This window comes from Pristis pectinata, chromosome 11 (assembly GCF_009764475.1).
Source record: "Pristis pectinata isolate sPriPec2 chromosome 11, sPriPec2.1.pri, whole genome shotgun sequence".
In the NCBI taxonomy this organism is placed as follows: Eukaryota; Metazoa; Chordata; class Chondrichthyes; order Rhinopristiformes; family Pristidae; genus Pristis; species Pristis pectinata.
Window position 1 is genome coordinate 55,341,457 of NC_067415.1, and position 14,718 is coordinate 55,356,174.

At 42.1% G+C, this 14,718-nt stretch overlaps 1 protein-coding gene across 1 annotated transcript in view; it reads left to right on the top strand.

Annotated features, from left to right (window-relative positions):
- The first annotated feature begins 663 nt into the window (after nucleotides 1-663).
- Nucleotides 664-14,718, top strand: part of cnmd (chondromodulin) — a 48,685-nt gene continuing 34,630 nt past the window's right edge. The window contains exons 1-4 of the mRNA XM_052026483.1: nucleotides 664-765; nucleotides 1,292-1,429; nucleotides 9,421-9,561; nucleotides 12,715-12,828. Of these exons, the coding sequence (XP_051882443.1) occupies nucleotides 694-765; nucleotides 1,292-1,429; nucleotides 9,421-9,561; nucleotides 12,715-12,828 (465 nt within the window). The 5' untranslated portion in view covers nucleotides 664-693. The remainder of the gene's footprint in view (nucleotides 766-1,291; nucleotides 1,430-9,420; nucleotides 9,562-12,714; nucleotides 12,829-14,718) is intronic.

Sequence of the window (14,718 nt, forward strand, 5' to 3'; positions counted from 1 at the left end):
TTGTGCAGCATTGGTCATTAGTCTCTAAATAGTAATGAGAAATAGGAGCCCTGATTGGTTTTATTTCTTGTATTAGATGGACTGAGGATAATTTTGCAAGTACTCAAATCAGGATGGAAAACTTCAGTGACAATCCCTAAATCTCCAACAGTAACCACAGCAGTGCCCTGGGTATTAGATATTACAAGCTATCTTTAACCATTCATGTCATTGTTCTGCTGGAATTAAAATGGGCCAGAGAGAGAGAACATAAATATGGATACTTTCCCAGTTCTAATGAATAAACTGTCATTAATTACTGGTGTATCTTATCTCTACCAAACTAGACTATCATGCAAAAAGGACATACTTCAACAAGTTTTAGCATCAAATTCACATTTTACTATGTTATTTATTTCACATTGTGTCAGATCATAAAGGGCATAATAGGTGTGTTATTAGATTTGTTAATTTATCATACATATTTTAAACTTTTATGAAGTATTTAAAGTCAGAATAAAATCTAAACCTAAACCAATGAGCTTTTCCAGGTGGAAATGACGTGAAAGGGAATATGAGAGGTGTGTGTGTGTGAATTAGAGGGAGTAGTGGGGGCCATGCAGAGATTATTAGATATTCAGAACACGTTGGTGCCTGCTGCGGCAGAGACTAGGGTTTTACAAGGACGCTGAGGGTCAGTGCAGCACAGACACCATGGCAGAAACTTCAGAAAAAGTGCCAATAGCCCTGGCAGGTCCAGCTGACGTGGAGCAATGCCTGCCGCCTGTAAGTACACAGGAGAGGGAATAAAACGTCTTCAGCACCCCAATGCCTGGTGCTTTTAGATAATGTTTAGACTCATTTCTAAACAAAGTTTCAAAGTTGAGTTAAAAGTGTCAAAATGTGTAAATGTCGAGGGTTTCTTTGATAATAAGAAATATATTACAAATGATTGCAAATCAGTTATGCCTCTTTATATTACGAGAAGGCGTGTGTTTTAAAAAATCTTACAAAAAGATTTCAGTGTGCCGGAATCAAAGTGGCAAGTGAAATGCTAGGTGCCAGGATAACATGCCTATTATTTTATCCGACAGTTTTTATTAAGTTGCTCAGGATTGTTGCAATTTAAGTTATGGAAAAAAATCATATATCAGTTCAATTTTAATGGCCAAATTCCAATCTAAACTGTTTAGTCAAAGTTAAGTTTGTGTCCTCAATATGCATGGGCTCGGTAGCGGTGCTGGCGTGTTTCCTCCGAGTTTATGGTTTGAAATCACTGCCGTTTAAGAGTTGATTTCTGTCCCGGTTCAAGGCTTACGCCGTGGCCGTCAAACCCTCGAGCAGCGGCCGCCTGCTGAAGATCGGTGCGGTGGTTCTCATCACCGGCTCTGCCCTCCTGGTCCTCGGGGCGATTGGTGCGTTTTACTTCTGGAAGATCAATGACAAAAATGTAAGCAACGCATGCTTGATATCTATGAAATTATTATCCCCCGCACTCCTCCTAAGTGGAAGTGGTGAAGTGGACGGGGAGCTGGGTCATAGCCTGGAGGTGCAATGCCAGCGACCAGAGACTGTGTGTGAAACTTCGATGGTCTCCTGGCTGCACCAGGTTCGGCTGGTGTGTGGCATCTCTCACGGAATCGTCTCTGTACTCAGCTCACCGCCGGCTGAGCCACTATCTTTCCTTCTCTTCAGATTGTTGGACGGTGCCGGGCCAAGGTCCCAGTTATATTCTTAACTACCCCTTTCACTTTTGCAAAAGAAAGTAAATGGGTAAACGTTTTGGCAATAATCCCCGCCAAGTTTAATATCATCGCCAAGGGATTAGCCCTCGCGAAGAATGTCAATCAACGTTTAACACAGCTGTATGGTAATAGTGCAGCAATGAGAAGGAGTAAAATGCTTTCTTTTAAGACATAAATTGAACTCGATGGATGTTCAAATGATGGTGAAGGGCCTCTCTTCCTCATCCCTCCCATTTGTAACTAACTGTTAAGTGAAGTTTTGGAGTAACTCTCTGCCTAAACCAACTTCCCAGATTGGCTGTTTTGCAATTCCCAAATGTTAGGGTGAAATGACATCGCTTTTGCCTTCTAGCCCCAATTTTCCCCTTGTCATCCCATCCTTACACCACCCCTACCCCACCCCCAGTGTTGGTCATTGGAAATAAATGTGCATTTTCACCAGCCGCAAAAAAGTCTCTTTGGAGCCATGGCTGTTTTTCCTAGAGAGGAATTCAAGTTTAGGACAAGGCCGTCCTTATATTGTGGAATTCCACTGATCCGAGAGGCTGCTCTGTTGGCCCTGTGGAAGGAATCTGCCAAGCAGGAATTTTTACTGCTTGCAGGATGAATGGTTGTGAATTCTTGAGAGCGGCTATTTTCTATTTCTATTGTCGGTAAAATACATTTAACCAAACTAAATGGCTGTCCATCCCTTCTGCACTGCAGGAGATAGGGTCTAGAAAGCTAAGGAGCTGGAAATGGAGGCTTTTGGATTTTGTCTGAAACAGGAGGATCATTTCCAAATGTCTCTGTCTCTTTTCTGCTGGAAAGTAAAGCAGATGGGAATGGAAAAATGAATAAAATGGATGCCTATTGGCCACGTGGTGCTAATCCACCCACCAAAGTACTGAGCTGTCAAGGTGTTTGCCAACTGCTCACTCGATATGTCACCCAGCTGAAAATCAATCCCAAGTCTTTGTCCTCAGCATGGGTTCAAACATTTCCTTCCGGTTTACTTGTTCTGTATAATTTCTTTTTCTTTCCCCTAAGTTTGAATTTGCAATTACTTCAACAAGATTTCACAGTGATTAGTGTCAGTTATAAGCAGAACTATTTTTACACATACAGTGAAGTTACTGGACCAACGGGCTCATGAGAATGTGGGCTGGAAGATCTGCCGTGTGGCTTAATGTTTCTGTGCCAACCAGATGGATGTTGTCAACAGCCCCTCCTGTTTCTCTTTATCCTCTCTATCCAATTGATTCACTCTATCTTCTCTGATCTCTCAATCTTCTTTTCTCTCTACCCTATCTACAATCCACAGCCAAAATGGCTTCTTCCATTAGCCCAAGGACAGTGGTGGCTTGCAGACAATATGGCCTTTCCTCCTCATGCTTTTCTCCACTCTGGACCACCTCATAAGTCCAAGGGGTCATTCCTGTTGTAACACTTTTCGACTTACCCTTGCGTATTGAACGCTACTTGAAAAATGTCTCTCCAATGAGCTGCTCACTCTGATGTCAAACCAAGTAATGGTGTGTCTTCATTTTTATTTGCTTCTTGCTCTTTCATTTCTGCCAACCAGTCTCTGATCCCAGGCTGCCTGAGAGGAGAAAACCATGGCATGGAAATTTTGTGGAAGTGAGACAAGAGAAGTGGGACTAGTTACAAGGATAAGGTAATCTTCAATGGTCTCAGCCACACACTCCCTGACTGTACGGACACTCCCTTCTTCCAGGGAATATAGAGATAATGTTCTGACTATTCCCGACCCTTCCCACCCCCAACACAGGTAGTTGCTGCTGACATCAGTTGTCTTCCAGGTTGTTCTGCAAGAGGGAGGGAACCTTCAGTTTTTTGGAATGTGTTTGGATGATGCGCCTGCCATAATTGAATGTGTGGGAGCTGTGAGATGTTGCTGTGAGATGTCACTGTGAGGTTTGGGGTAGTGTAAGAGTGTAGTGGGTATATTGACAGTTAGGCCTAGCTGCTTGAATTTGTTGGATAGTGAGTGATGTGGGTGTGCTGAGTTGAGCAGTGTCTGAGTTTAGTAGAACAGTTGGTGAGAGGTGGCATTTGAATGTGTATCCACTAAACTTGACCATGCATGTAACATCATTGGACTTTGGATGCTGTTGTATCTAAGGTCTTGAGGCATTATTCCTGGCACCAAACAATAGAAATCTCCTCCCGTACTAGTATGTGACTGAAGACACTCTTGGCTCCTTGTGAATATGGTGACAGGTCTCGACCCAAAACGTCGACTGTCCATTTCCCTCCAGAGATGCTGCCTGACACACTGAGTTTCTCCGGCATTTTGTGTGTTGCTCCAGATTCCAAGACCTGCAGTCTCCTGTGTCTCCATGGTGTATCTCTCCTCCACTCCAATCCACAAGCAAGACTTTCAGAGCACAATCTGAACATCCTGGGGTATGCTGTCTCCTGTCTGTGTCATGTATCTTCTGGCAAGTCACCTGCACAATAATTTCTCCCACTTGCTGGAGTCACATTGCAGTCTCACACTGAGGTGCAAACTGGACAGAGCACAACATGAAGTTGGGTCCCCTATTGAAGTGCAAAGGCAGACAGCAGACTGGTTAGCATTGGTTTGCCTCTCTATGTTATAGTGAGGAAGCAGTACAAATTTGGTGCACTGCTTATACAAGGCCCAGCAGGTGTGGGTTAATGGCGTGTGGTGATCCCCTTCCTTGTTTCCTCAACACTATCCAATTTAGTGCCGAAGGATTTATATTACAATTGAGGTGGAAATTCTACTCTGGTTCATTGGGTTCAAAACAAATACATTTCCTGGGACATACAATATTGATTAGGCAGCACTGAGAAATTTGAGAGCACTGATAATTGTTAGGAGAGAGTTATTATGCACACACCTTTTTCGTGGGGTGTGTCAGATTTACAATCCTAACCACTAGTGAGAAACTGATTTCATTTTAACTGTACATAACCAGATACTGATCATTTTAATCAAGTCTAAAGACACAAATGCCATAGTTCTCATTATTCCCTCACCATCACACAATTCCAACTCGCTGCCTTCTCACCGTTCCACTTACTAACTCCTCGCAGTTCCATTTTGTGCCTCCTTGGCCTCCTCACTGCTGCTCTCACTGCTTCCTCACTCCATTTCACTGCTCCACTCACCACCGCTCCACTACCTCCCCACTGCTGCTCAGATCATCTCGTTGCTTCACTCACTGCCCTCTCATTGGTCCGCTCACCACATCTCCAATGTTCCTTTTCACCTTGCCAGACTAGTATTTTACCTCAGTTATTCAGTAACAGACCAGTATCCATGTTTACTGAATCAGAGACCCTTTCCCACCAGTACACTACACCTGGATCTAGATGGATATAGTCTTGGAACTAGACTCAGGGTAAGAATATTAGTCTGGGCCCAAAATGGTCCCTGGATATCTCATCCCTGGGATATTACCAATTCCAGTCAACCTCTGGGCTGTATTGGGCCCTGACACCTTGCATCAGGAGGGTCCTGAGACTGTATCAGGTGGATTCCAGATTGTGAAGACAACATTGGTCCATTCCTTGAGACAAATGTCACCAGCAGGGCTGTGCATTTTGAAACTACTAGAAGATTGAAACTCACCTTATAAAACTTCCCATATTCTCAACATATGTCAAGAATGATCACAGGTAGTTTTCGAACCACTCATCTTCTATCCCATGCCAAATAATGGAAATGTTATCAGAGGTACACTTTGTATATCCGCTGCCCAGAACGAACTTCCTTATCAGAGGTCAACATAGATATTATCTGACTGACTTCCTTGAGTTCTTAAGTCATGGTTCTTGTAGACTTTGGGAAGCCCCAGTGCACTGTAACTTTCAAAGGACTTTGGATAAAATTCCACACTATTAATTAGACTTAAAGTTCTGTGGATTCTGAATATAGATAAAGAAGGAACTGAAAGAACAGTAATATTAAGTACTTTTAATTATGTTGGAGTGAAAAGGAATATTGGTTTCCAAGAATGATGTCACTAGGCTGTCAGATCCGGTTATTTTTGAATCCGCAGGTTCTTTCAGGAGTCCAGGAATGAGTTGAAAACAACTTAGTGCTTCACAAAGTTTTATTGGAAAAGTTTAAAACAGAAACAGTCACAGAGCACATGGCACTAGCGTTACTACTAGGAGATGAGCCAAGACAAAAGGAACTAAAGATGAGCTGGGGGGTGGGGGGGGGGGGGTGGAGAGCAGGAGAGTGATTAACAAATAACGACACCTTTTATACCTGAGATAAGAGGTACTCCTTAGCTAGCAATAGTCCAATCAGGAAACCTATTAGATACCTGTGGCCAAAACAGCTAATGAGAACACACATATTCACCTGATGGACGAATCAATAAACTAGGAAGCAGCCATTCCTTGTACAGCCATCTGAGGTATTAAACACTATACATGTTAAAAAAAAAACTAATTAAAACAGTCAAATCCAACAAGGCCAGTGCTGGAGCCGTTCCTGTTTCTAATTTGTGTAAATGACCTGGATTCACAAACTGAGTGTCCAGGTTTACAGATAATACGAAATGCGGAGAAGCTATGAGTATTAGAGGAGGCCACTCAGAAAAATGAGGTAGACAAGCGAATGTGTGTGAATAAATGGGGGGAATAAAATACAGGGAAAAAGTTGATAGCACACTTATTCCATGTTAAAATAGCCAGGGTTGAAACTAAGAGAGAACATGAAATATTAATTGATTCAACACAGTCATTAAAAGAGCAAAAAGAAGTTGAACTGCACAACCAAAATGGTAGATTCTCAGCTGGAGGGTTAATGGTACAACTTTACAGTAACTCAGTCAGCTGAATCTTGAACATTGTTTCAACTCTGATCACCAAAGCAGAAGAGAGGGGTTCCCTTGGTGAAGGAGGTACCAACAAAAGGCCTCATCCACTGCATGAGTTCTGGGCCTGCCATGATGTCAAGCTCTTCTTCTCTCACCTCTACATCCGTGCTTATTTCTATGCCAAGGAATCCTTACACCCTCACTGATGGCCCTTTCTCCTGTCTCCAACACTCCTCTTCCTCTTGGACACCCCCTTCTGGCCTTATGCCCTCTATTGTCCTTTTCATTTCCAATTACCAACACAGCTTCAACCCTCTTGATTTCTCTACTCCCCTCATCCACTCCAACCTCACCCCTCCGAATACACAACTCACTGCTCACTCCACACCAATCCCAACCTCATCATCAAACCCGCAGGCAAGGGCGGTGCTGTTGTGGTAGGGCGGACTGACTCTCAGACACCTTACCGTACGTACCCCTGGACCATGACCCCACCAATGATCATCAGGCCACCTGCGCTCTGTCCGCATTGGCCATCTGAAGCTCCCAGTTGCCAGCTATTTAAATTCCCCTTTCCATTCCCACACCAACCTGTCCTTGGCCTCTTCCATTGCCAGGGTGAGGCCATGCACAAGCTAGAAGAACAGCACCTCCTATTCTGTCTGGGTAGTCTACAATCCAATGACATGAACATTGAGTTCTCCAATTTCAGGTAACCTGCTCCCTTTCTGTTCCGTTTTCTCTCCTTCTGACCTACCCAGGTTCTCTCACACACCTCCTTCTTTCCAAATCACCTCCCCAGCCGCATCATCCAGTTTCATTCCCCACCTCCATCTACCCATCACCCACAGACTCCTCCCTCTGGTTCCCCTCCCCCAATGTTCCCATCTGCCCTCCATACTTCCTTTATTTGTTTCCACTCTTACGCTTCAATTCTTTTCATTTCCATAGTCTTCAGCCCTTTGTGGTCTCCACTTATCACCACCCAGCCTCTGTTCCTATTTCCACCCTTCCCTCTCCCACCTGACTCCATCTGCCAATCAACCCCTCCTCACCTGGAACCACCTATCGTTTGCCAGCTCTTGCCCCACCCCTTCCCCCCACCCCCCACACCTCTTTAGTGAAATGGAAGCAGGCAGCCATGCCAGCATCTGCTACATTCCCTGCAAAATTGTACCGTTCTGTAGCCATTTGCACAAATTATGGCTCTAGATGTATTGCAATGAATCAAAGTGGTTGATTCACATAGCAAACTGAGAAAGGAATTAATTACAGTAACGTTTGTTCCATCAACATTGCTGATGTATTAAAATTGAGGCTATTGAGCTGGCAGCTTAACAAGTAGGAAAAATATTCAAGTGCACCTAACCTGTATGTCTGATAAATGATACTTTATATACAATACAGTGTCCTTACGACATTCTTTTCTCTGTGTTAGTACGACAGTTAAATGGCTAGCTTTCTCCTCCATTTCATTTTAAATTACTTAACAATGTGGGCCTTCTTAAATTATCTTGAAGTCTTAGTTTTCAGTTTACTGTTTAACTGCTAACTGTACGACACTGTGTGTTACAGCTGGTAGAACTGCTGCCTCACAGCACCAGAGATCCAGCTTCAATCCTGACCTTGGGTGCGGTCTGTGTTCAGTTGTACGTTCTCCCTATGACTGTGTGGGTTTCCCCTGAGTATTCTGATTTCCTCCCACATCCCAAAGAAATACCCCTGGTGTGTAGGTGAGTGGTAGAATCTGGAGGAGTTGATAGGATTATTGTGGGATCAATGTAAATGGGTGGTTGATGGTCTGCACAGACTCAGTGGACTGAAGGGCCTATTTCCATCTGTATCTCTATGACTCTTATATAAGTTAGTTAACAGACAGAGCTTGATCATTAACATAGAATAGTACAACACAGGAACAGGCCCTTTGGCCCATGATGTTGTGTCGAACTAATTAAATGCCTAATGAAACTAATCGCTTCTGCCTACACAATGTCCAGATCCCTTCATTCTCTGCACATTCATGTGCCTATTTAAGAGCCTTTTAAACACCTCTATTGTATCTGCCTCCACCACCACCCCTGACAGCACATTCCAGGCACCCACCACTCTCTGTGCAAAGAAGAAAAACGCTTTCCCAGCACATCTCCTTTGAACTTACCCCCTCTCTCCTGAAATGCATACCCTCTGGTATTAGACATTTTGACTCTGGGGAAAAAGATATCGGCTGTCTATGCCTTTCATAATTTTGTGAACTTCTATCAGGTCTCCCCTCAGCCTCCACCACTCCAGATAAAAACAACCCAAGTTTGTCCGTAGCATCAAATAAGACATGGAGTGGGTGCAAGGCTTTCCTAGATTAGGGATAATCATCAGTAGAAGTAACTCTTATGAACCTGTTAGGAGCTAGTTTAAGAACAACTTGAGAGAGATCTCAGTCAGGAAATAATAGGCTCTTCAGCACATAAGAATACTGATAAATAATTAGAGAGCAGAGAGTAAAATTAGATAAGGTTGTGCATTTGGGACCATAGATGGTTTGGTTATCTGGGAAACTAGAAATTTTCTGAGTGTTACATCAATGATTCTATAGCATTGACTTCTCAGCACCTTTCATTATCCATGCAAACATTGACAAATCCCATATCATTGCTCCACTTGGCTCTGGTTAAAGAAAATCTGAAGCATTAACTTTGTTTTCCTCTCTGTGGATAGTGCCTGATCTGCCTGAGTATTTTCTGTTTTTATTCTGCTTAAAGAGAAATCAGTCTTCCTGCTTTGTCACATTCATACAAAAGCAGAAATGGATGGCCATCTTGCACAGAATGCTGAACGTAACTGTTCTGCTCTTGAAATGTTGCCGTTTGTCAATAACACCATTGCTTTGATTACAGGTGTACAATATGCATTATAGCATGAGCATCAATGGAAAGGTAAAGGATGGATCGCTGGAAATTGATACTGAAAACAACCTCGAGACTTTCAGAACTGGAAGTGGCAATGAAGAGGCAGTGGAAGTTCATGATTTTCAAACTGTAAGTCAAACTGTGAATTAAAGCTTAAGAAAAGTTTCCAGAGTTAGTACCTTTTAAGACTGCAGATGTGAATGGATATGGCTGCAACTGGTTCATCCATTCACCAATGTGTCAATCCCTGCTCTTGTCCACTGAAATAACTCACTAAAGAAAAACAGGATCATTCTGATATGCACAAATAACTTCTGGTTTCTATCCTCTCTGCAAATTGCCTTTTTAAATTCTTCTCCCTATCTCCTCCAACATCGCTTCCAATGAGTGCAAAGAGTTCATGGAATTTTTTGTCTGTAGGACTGAGACGATGAAGTCTGTTGACACTGCCCTCATCCTTCCTCATCCTCACCCACTGAACCAACTCTTTTAATTTCCTCCTTGTCCCAGTCCCAAATTCACATCTCTTGATACTTCCTCAACATCCTCATGCACTCTGTAAACTCGTTCTGCCTACCTCTATCCATCCACTGTAATCCCATTGACAGCTGACCACCCAATTTCCCTTCATAGCCCCTTTGTCAGCTGACACTGCCAATGGATCGCATGCTTAGGTACTGTGTCCCTCCCTTCTAATTTGCTATCATCATCCGTCTCCTCAAAATACCAAACCATGGCCCCTCCATTACTGCAAAGTACTGTCCCACCTCAAACATGCCTTTCTTCTCCAGTCTCCCTAAGCATGTTATAACCTCCCAAATACTTGGCCAGTGTTACCAAAACTCTTAGTTTGAATCCTTCCAATCCACTTTTCATATCACCACAACATTGATCAGAATTACTAGTGATATCCTGCGTAATCTATCCCTCTTTGCCTTTCTCAATTATCTTTTTGCCATTGACATAGTGACTATCCCTTCCTTTTCTCACACGTCGGCACTGTCATCTGGCACTCACAGTTCCATTCTTCTCTGTTAAGTAATAGTCAATGAAACATCAGCAATGACTTCTCCTCGTATCCACACCATTGCTCCCAGTACCCAATGGGAACCCATCCTTGACCTTCCCCTACTTCTCCTTTCTATGCTGTCCCTCATTCACATTATCCAAAAACATGGTGTCATTTTCCATATGAGTGGTAAAGACACCTGGCTTTAACAAACCACCTAACTCGAGCCCCATCCAACTTTCCTAAAATATCAGACTGTTTGCCCAACATACTGGACAAGAAAAACTAAATATAGGGCAGACCAAAGTCGTCATTTTTGGTCATTTTCTAAGCCACAATCTTACTCCCAGACTGTTTGCTATCTTGGTGAAATATTTCACCCTTGGTGATATATTTGAGTTCCAGACCCCATCTTTGCATTATCACAAAAACTTGCTCATTCCATCTCCTTAACATTTCCTGGTTCACTCCAGCCTCAGCTCATCTGCTGATGAACCTTCAGAGCTTGTCTTTGTTACCTGTAGATTTGACTCTCCCAACATATTCCTGGCTGGCCTGCCTCATTCTACTCTACAAAGATTTAAAATCATTCGAGACCACTGCCTGTGTCCTGAGCTGCACTGTTCCATTAACCCATAATTCCTGTGCCTGATTAAACCACATTAGTCTTTAAAGTTCTCATCCTTGTTTTTGAACACACTCATGGTCTTGTCTCTCCCTTTCTCTATAATCTCTCTCACTCTGTAGCCTTTCACAATATTTCTATTCCTCTCATTTTTGCCGTCATTATTCCCAAATTTTAATTGTTCTGCCACTGGCAACTTTGCCTTCACCTCCAACAGCACAGTTCTGAAATTCTCTCCCTAAGCCTTTCCCCCTCTTTATCTCTTTTCCTCTTTTCAAGGACCCTTTAAAACCTGGTTCTTTGACCTGACCTTGGGATATCTGTCTCGTGTCTGTATGTTCTATTCTTATTTAATAACTGTCTCAGCACTACTTTTTGTTCAACAATGTTCTTAGTAGACACATTGCAATGTTTTTGCTACCTTAAAGGTGGTATATATTTCTAAGTTGTTCAGGTTCTCTCTTCTGGTTTATTAAGTGTATATTGATTCATAGGGAATTACACCAATCTATCTTCATCTGAAACCATTTTTATATTCAAGTGTGTTTTGAATTTGATTGCCATAAGTCAAACTTTAAGGAGGGATAAGTGATCTAAGGGAGGGACACATGCAGTGGAGACCATTCAGTAGCTGGTAACAGGATTTTAATGGAGCCAGGCAAAACATGCCTGCCCCTCCTGACTCCAAAGATGCAGTTTCTGTGGTGGTTATGGCTCCTTTCGGGGAAGATTATTTATCATCTGGTGCCCTTGGGCAGAACATGCTCTGCCTTCTGCTTCTTGCAAGCTGCATTAGAATCCTACAGCCAGCACTGGATTCCGTATTTTACTATTCCATAACATTTCAGTACCCTTTGGGTGAGAATGCTGGTTGCCTATTTTGAGGTCCACACTGTCAAACCACGGACAGACAGAGTACTCATGATCTTATTTTTAAAAAAAAAACTAAAATTTCACCTGCAACATGAATTCACCCTGACTGGGAATGAATGAAAATTGCCTTTGTATCATTCTATGTAAAATAGCTACCTGCCCTGAATATTTGGGAATTAATGCTTTTTTTGTAAATAAGGATGATATTAATGAAGTTTAAGGCACATTTCAAAAAGCCAAATAGATCAGGGCTAAGAAAGAAAGAACTTGCTTTCACATAGTGTTTATTATAATCTCAGGTATTTTAAAATCATACACTTTTTTTTAAGTATATCAACTGCTGTGGCGTAGGAAATGCACTGGCTAATCTGTACGCAGCAATCTCCCAAAATAACAAAGTGATGATGTCCTAATAATCTGTTGGTGTGGTATTAGACTAGGGAGATATTAGTTGCAACACAAGGGAGAACTCCCCTACTCTTTCTCAAATAGTGTCATGGGAATGTTTACATCCACCCGAGAGGATCCTAGTTTAATATCATGTCCACAGTGCAGCTTAGATTAAGTGTGCAGGTCTCCAGAGTGGGGCTTGAACCACAAGCTCTGGTTCTGAGACAAAAGCACTGTTGCTAAACCAGGGCTACTTGTTCTTTGAAAAGTTGACAACAGAATTGTAAATTGTTTCACTTGTTTTACTTGTTCATTCTTCCCAGTAATGTGAGGAGCTACAGACTTGTGTATAGATTATTAACTGCAAGTAATTTCTATTGTACAGGGAATCACAGGAATTCACTTTGCTGGAGGAGAGAAGTGCTACATCAAGACGCAAGCGAAAGCACACCTGCCGGATATCGAGAATCTGAAAACAGAAGCAGTTTCATTTGAGCTTGTAGGTGTTAAGTGGATTTGAATTTCTAATGATTTTAGATCTGCAAGACCCAGGTAACAATATCTTGAAAGGGAGAAGGTGAATCTAATAATGCTATTTGGGAGCTGTGGTTTGCAGCATCTTTCAACTGAATGTATGCATAATTTGCAGGCCCCTTGATTTCCCCAGACCTCCTCACCATGTCAATCAAAGATGCAGCTTGCTGCAGGGTAAGATTTTCCCCTTGAGTGTGACATTCAGATTCGTAAGGGACTCTGGCCTAGTTGCTCAGATTTTATGAATTTCATGCACTGGGATAGTTGAGAGAAAGCATCTGGTCTACTGGCCTGCAATCCCAGTGGAAAGGCAAGAAATGTAAAACAAAGACCTGTGTGCACAATGCACAACCAAACTAAACTAAATAGGTTAATCTCTGCTAAAATAGCAGGCGAGGGGATGGCTAATGGTTTATAGAGCAGGTTCAGCTCAGGAATCTTTCACTTTAATCATGTACTTTTTAAAATCAGAACAATTTGCACATGACAGGGTGGCAGTGAGTCTATTATAAGTGAGCAGTCGCAATACATTATACCTTTCCCTTGTCTATTATTAGTAGCCAGAGCCCACATGGGCTAATTAATGGAATTACTGATATGCAAATTAGATTCAGATGAGACAGAAAGAGGTGGCACCTTAAATAATGTCTGTGGCAGGTCGGAAAATTGAAATAATGAGGACTCTATACGTGTACTAATCTAGAAAAAGTGATGTTTAATTAGACTTTAATTTTTGACCAGTCACCTAACACTTTTCAGCTGAGGATTTCATGAAAAAATTGCAATTTGAGGGGCTATGTCCAATTAAGATTTTAATTGAAAAATTAATGTGATTTTTATTAAACTGACAGGTTGTAAAGAACCATGAGTGAATTCCTGGCTTGTGGGCTCAGAAAACATTTTTGATCAGGATTGTAGCTATACCTCTGATAACCTGTATGTGGTATAACATATAGTATACATGTAATTGCAATAAAAGTGTGCCGCCAGTATGAACACAATTCGTACCTTTACAAGCAGGAAAATTGGTCCCTGACTCCTTCAAATCTTCAGACTGAAGTTGCTCCAGTCTGCCTTGAAGTGGTTAGATTAAGGAGCAAAGCTCTAGTTGGAATGGAGTCAGTGGCCTGAAATATAGTTATATTCGTATAGGAGGACCATATGGGGTCAAGCCATGCATCAAAATGACTGAAAGAAATTTGTGACAGACTGCAATCTGAAGAGAAAGAGGAACATGACAGAAGGTGACATGACTTCCACAACAAGAACAAAAACTGCGTTTAACCAACAGATAAGTAAAGCAAAAAAAATGGTGAATAGAAACAGCAAAATACACTGTCAGTAGGGAAGAATGTTCCACATCTGCTCTGCCTTGAATTCACAGAAGTGCAGAGGACTGAAGATATGGATTGGAAAACTGACTTTGGTAAGGGTCCCTCTTTTGCTATAAATTCAAGAACATATTGGCCAATCAAAAAATTAGAAAGTGAAACTGTACAATTGCTGAATTCACATTTAAAGTCATGCAGCAATTGATTGTTATTTGGAGGAATTTAAGATAGAGGGATATGTGGGAGGAAGGGGTTAGATAGTCTTAGGTGTGGTTTGAAGGTCAGCACAACATGGTGGGCCGAAGGGCCTGTATTGTGCTGTATTGTTCTATGGTATATCATATATTAGCTACATTGTCACAAAGCTGATTTAAAGTTTGTTAATATGGATCTTTCCTCTTTCTGTAGATGGGGTGGCAACACTTGTCGGCTGCCCCCAGAACACTCTATGCAAAAGATGCATTTCACTGTGTTTCGATGCACATGTGACTAATAAAGAAATCTGATCTGATCTGGATTATCCA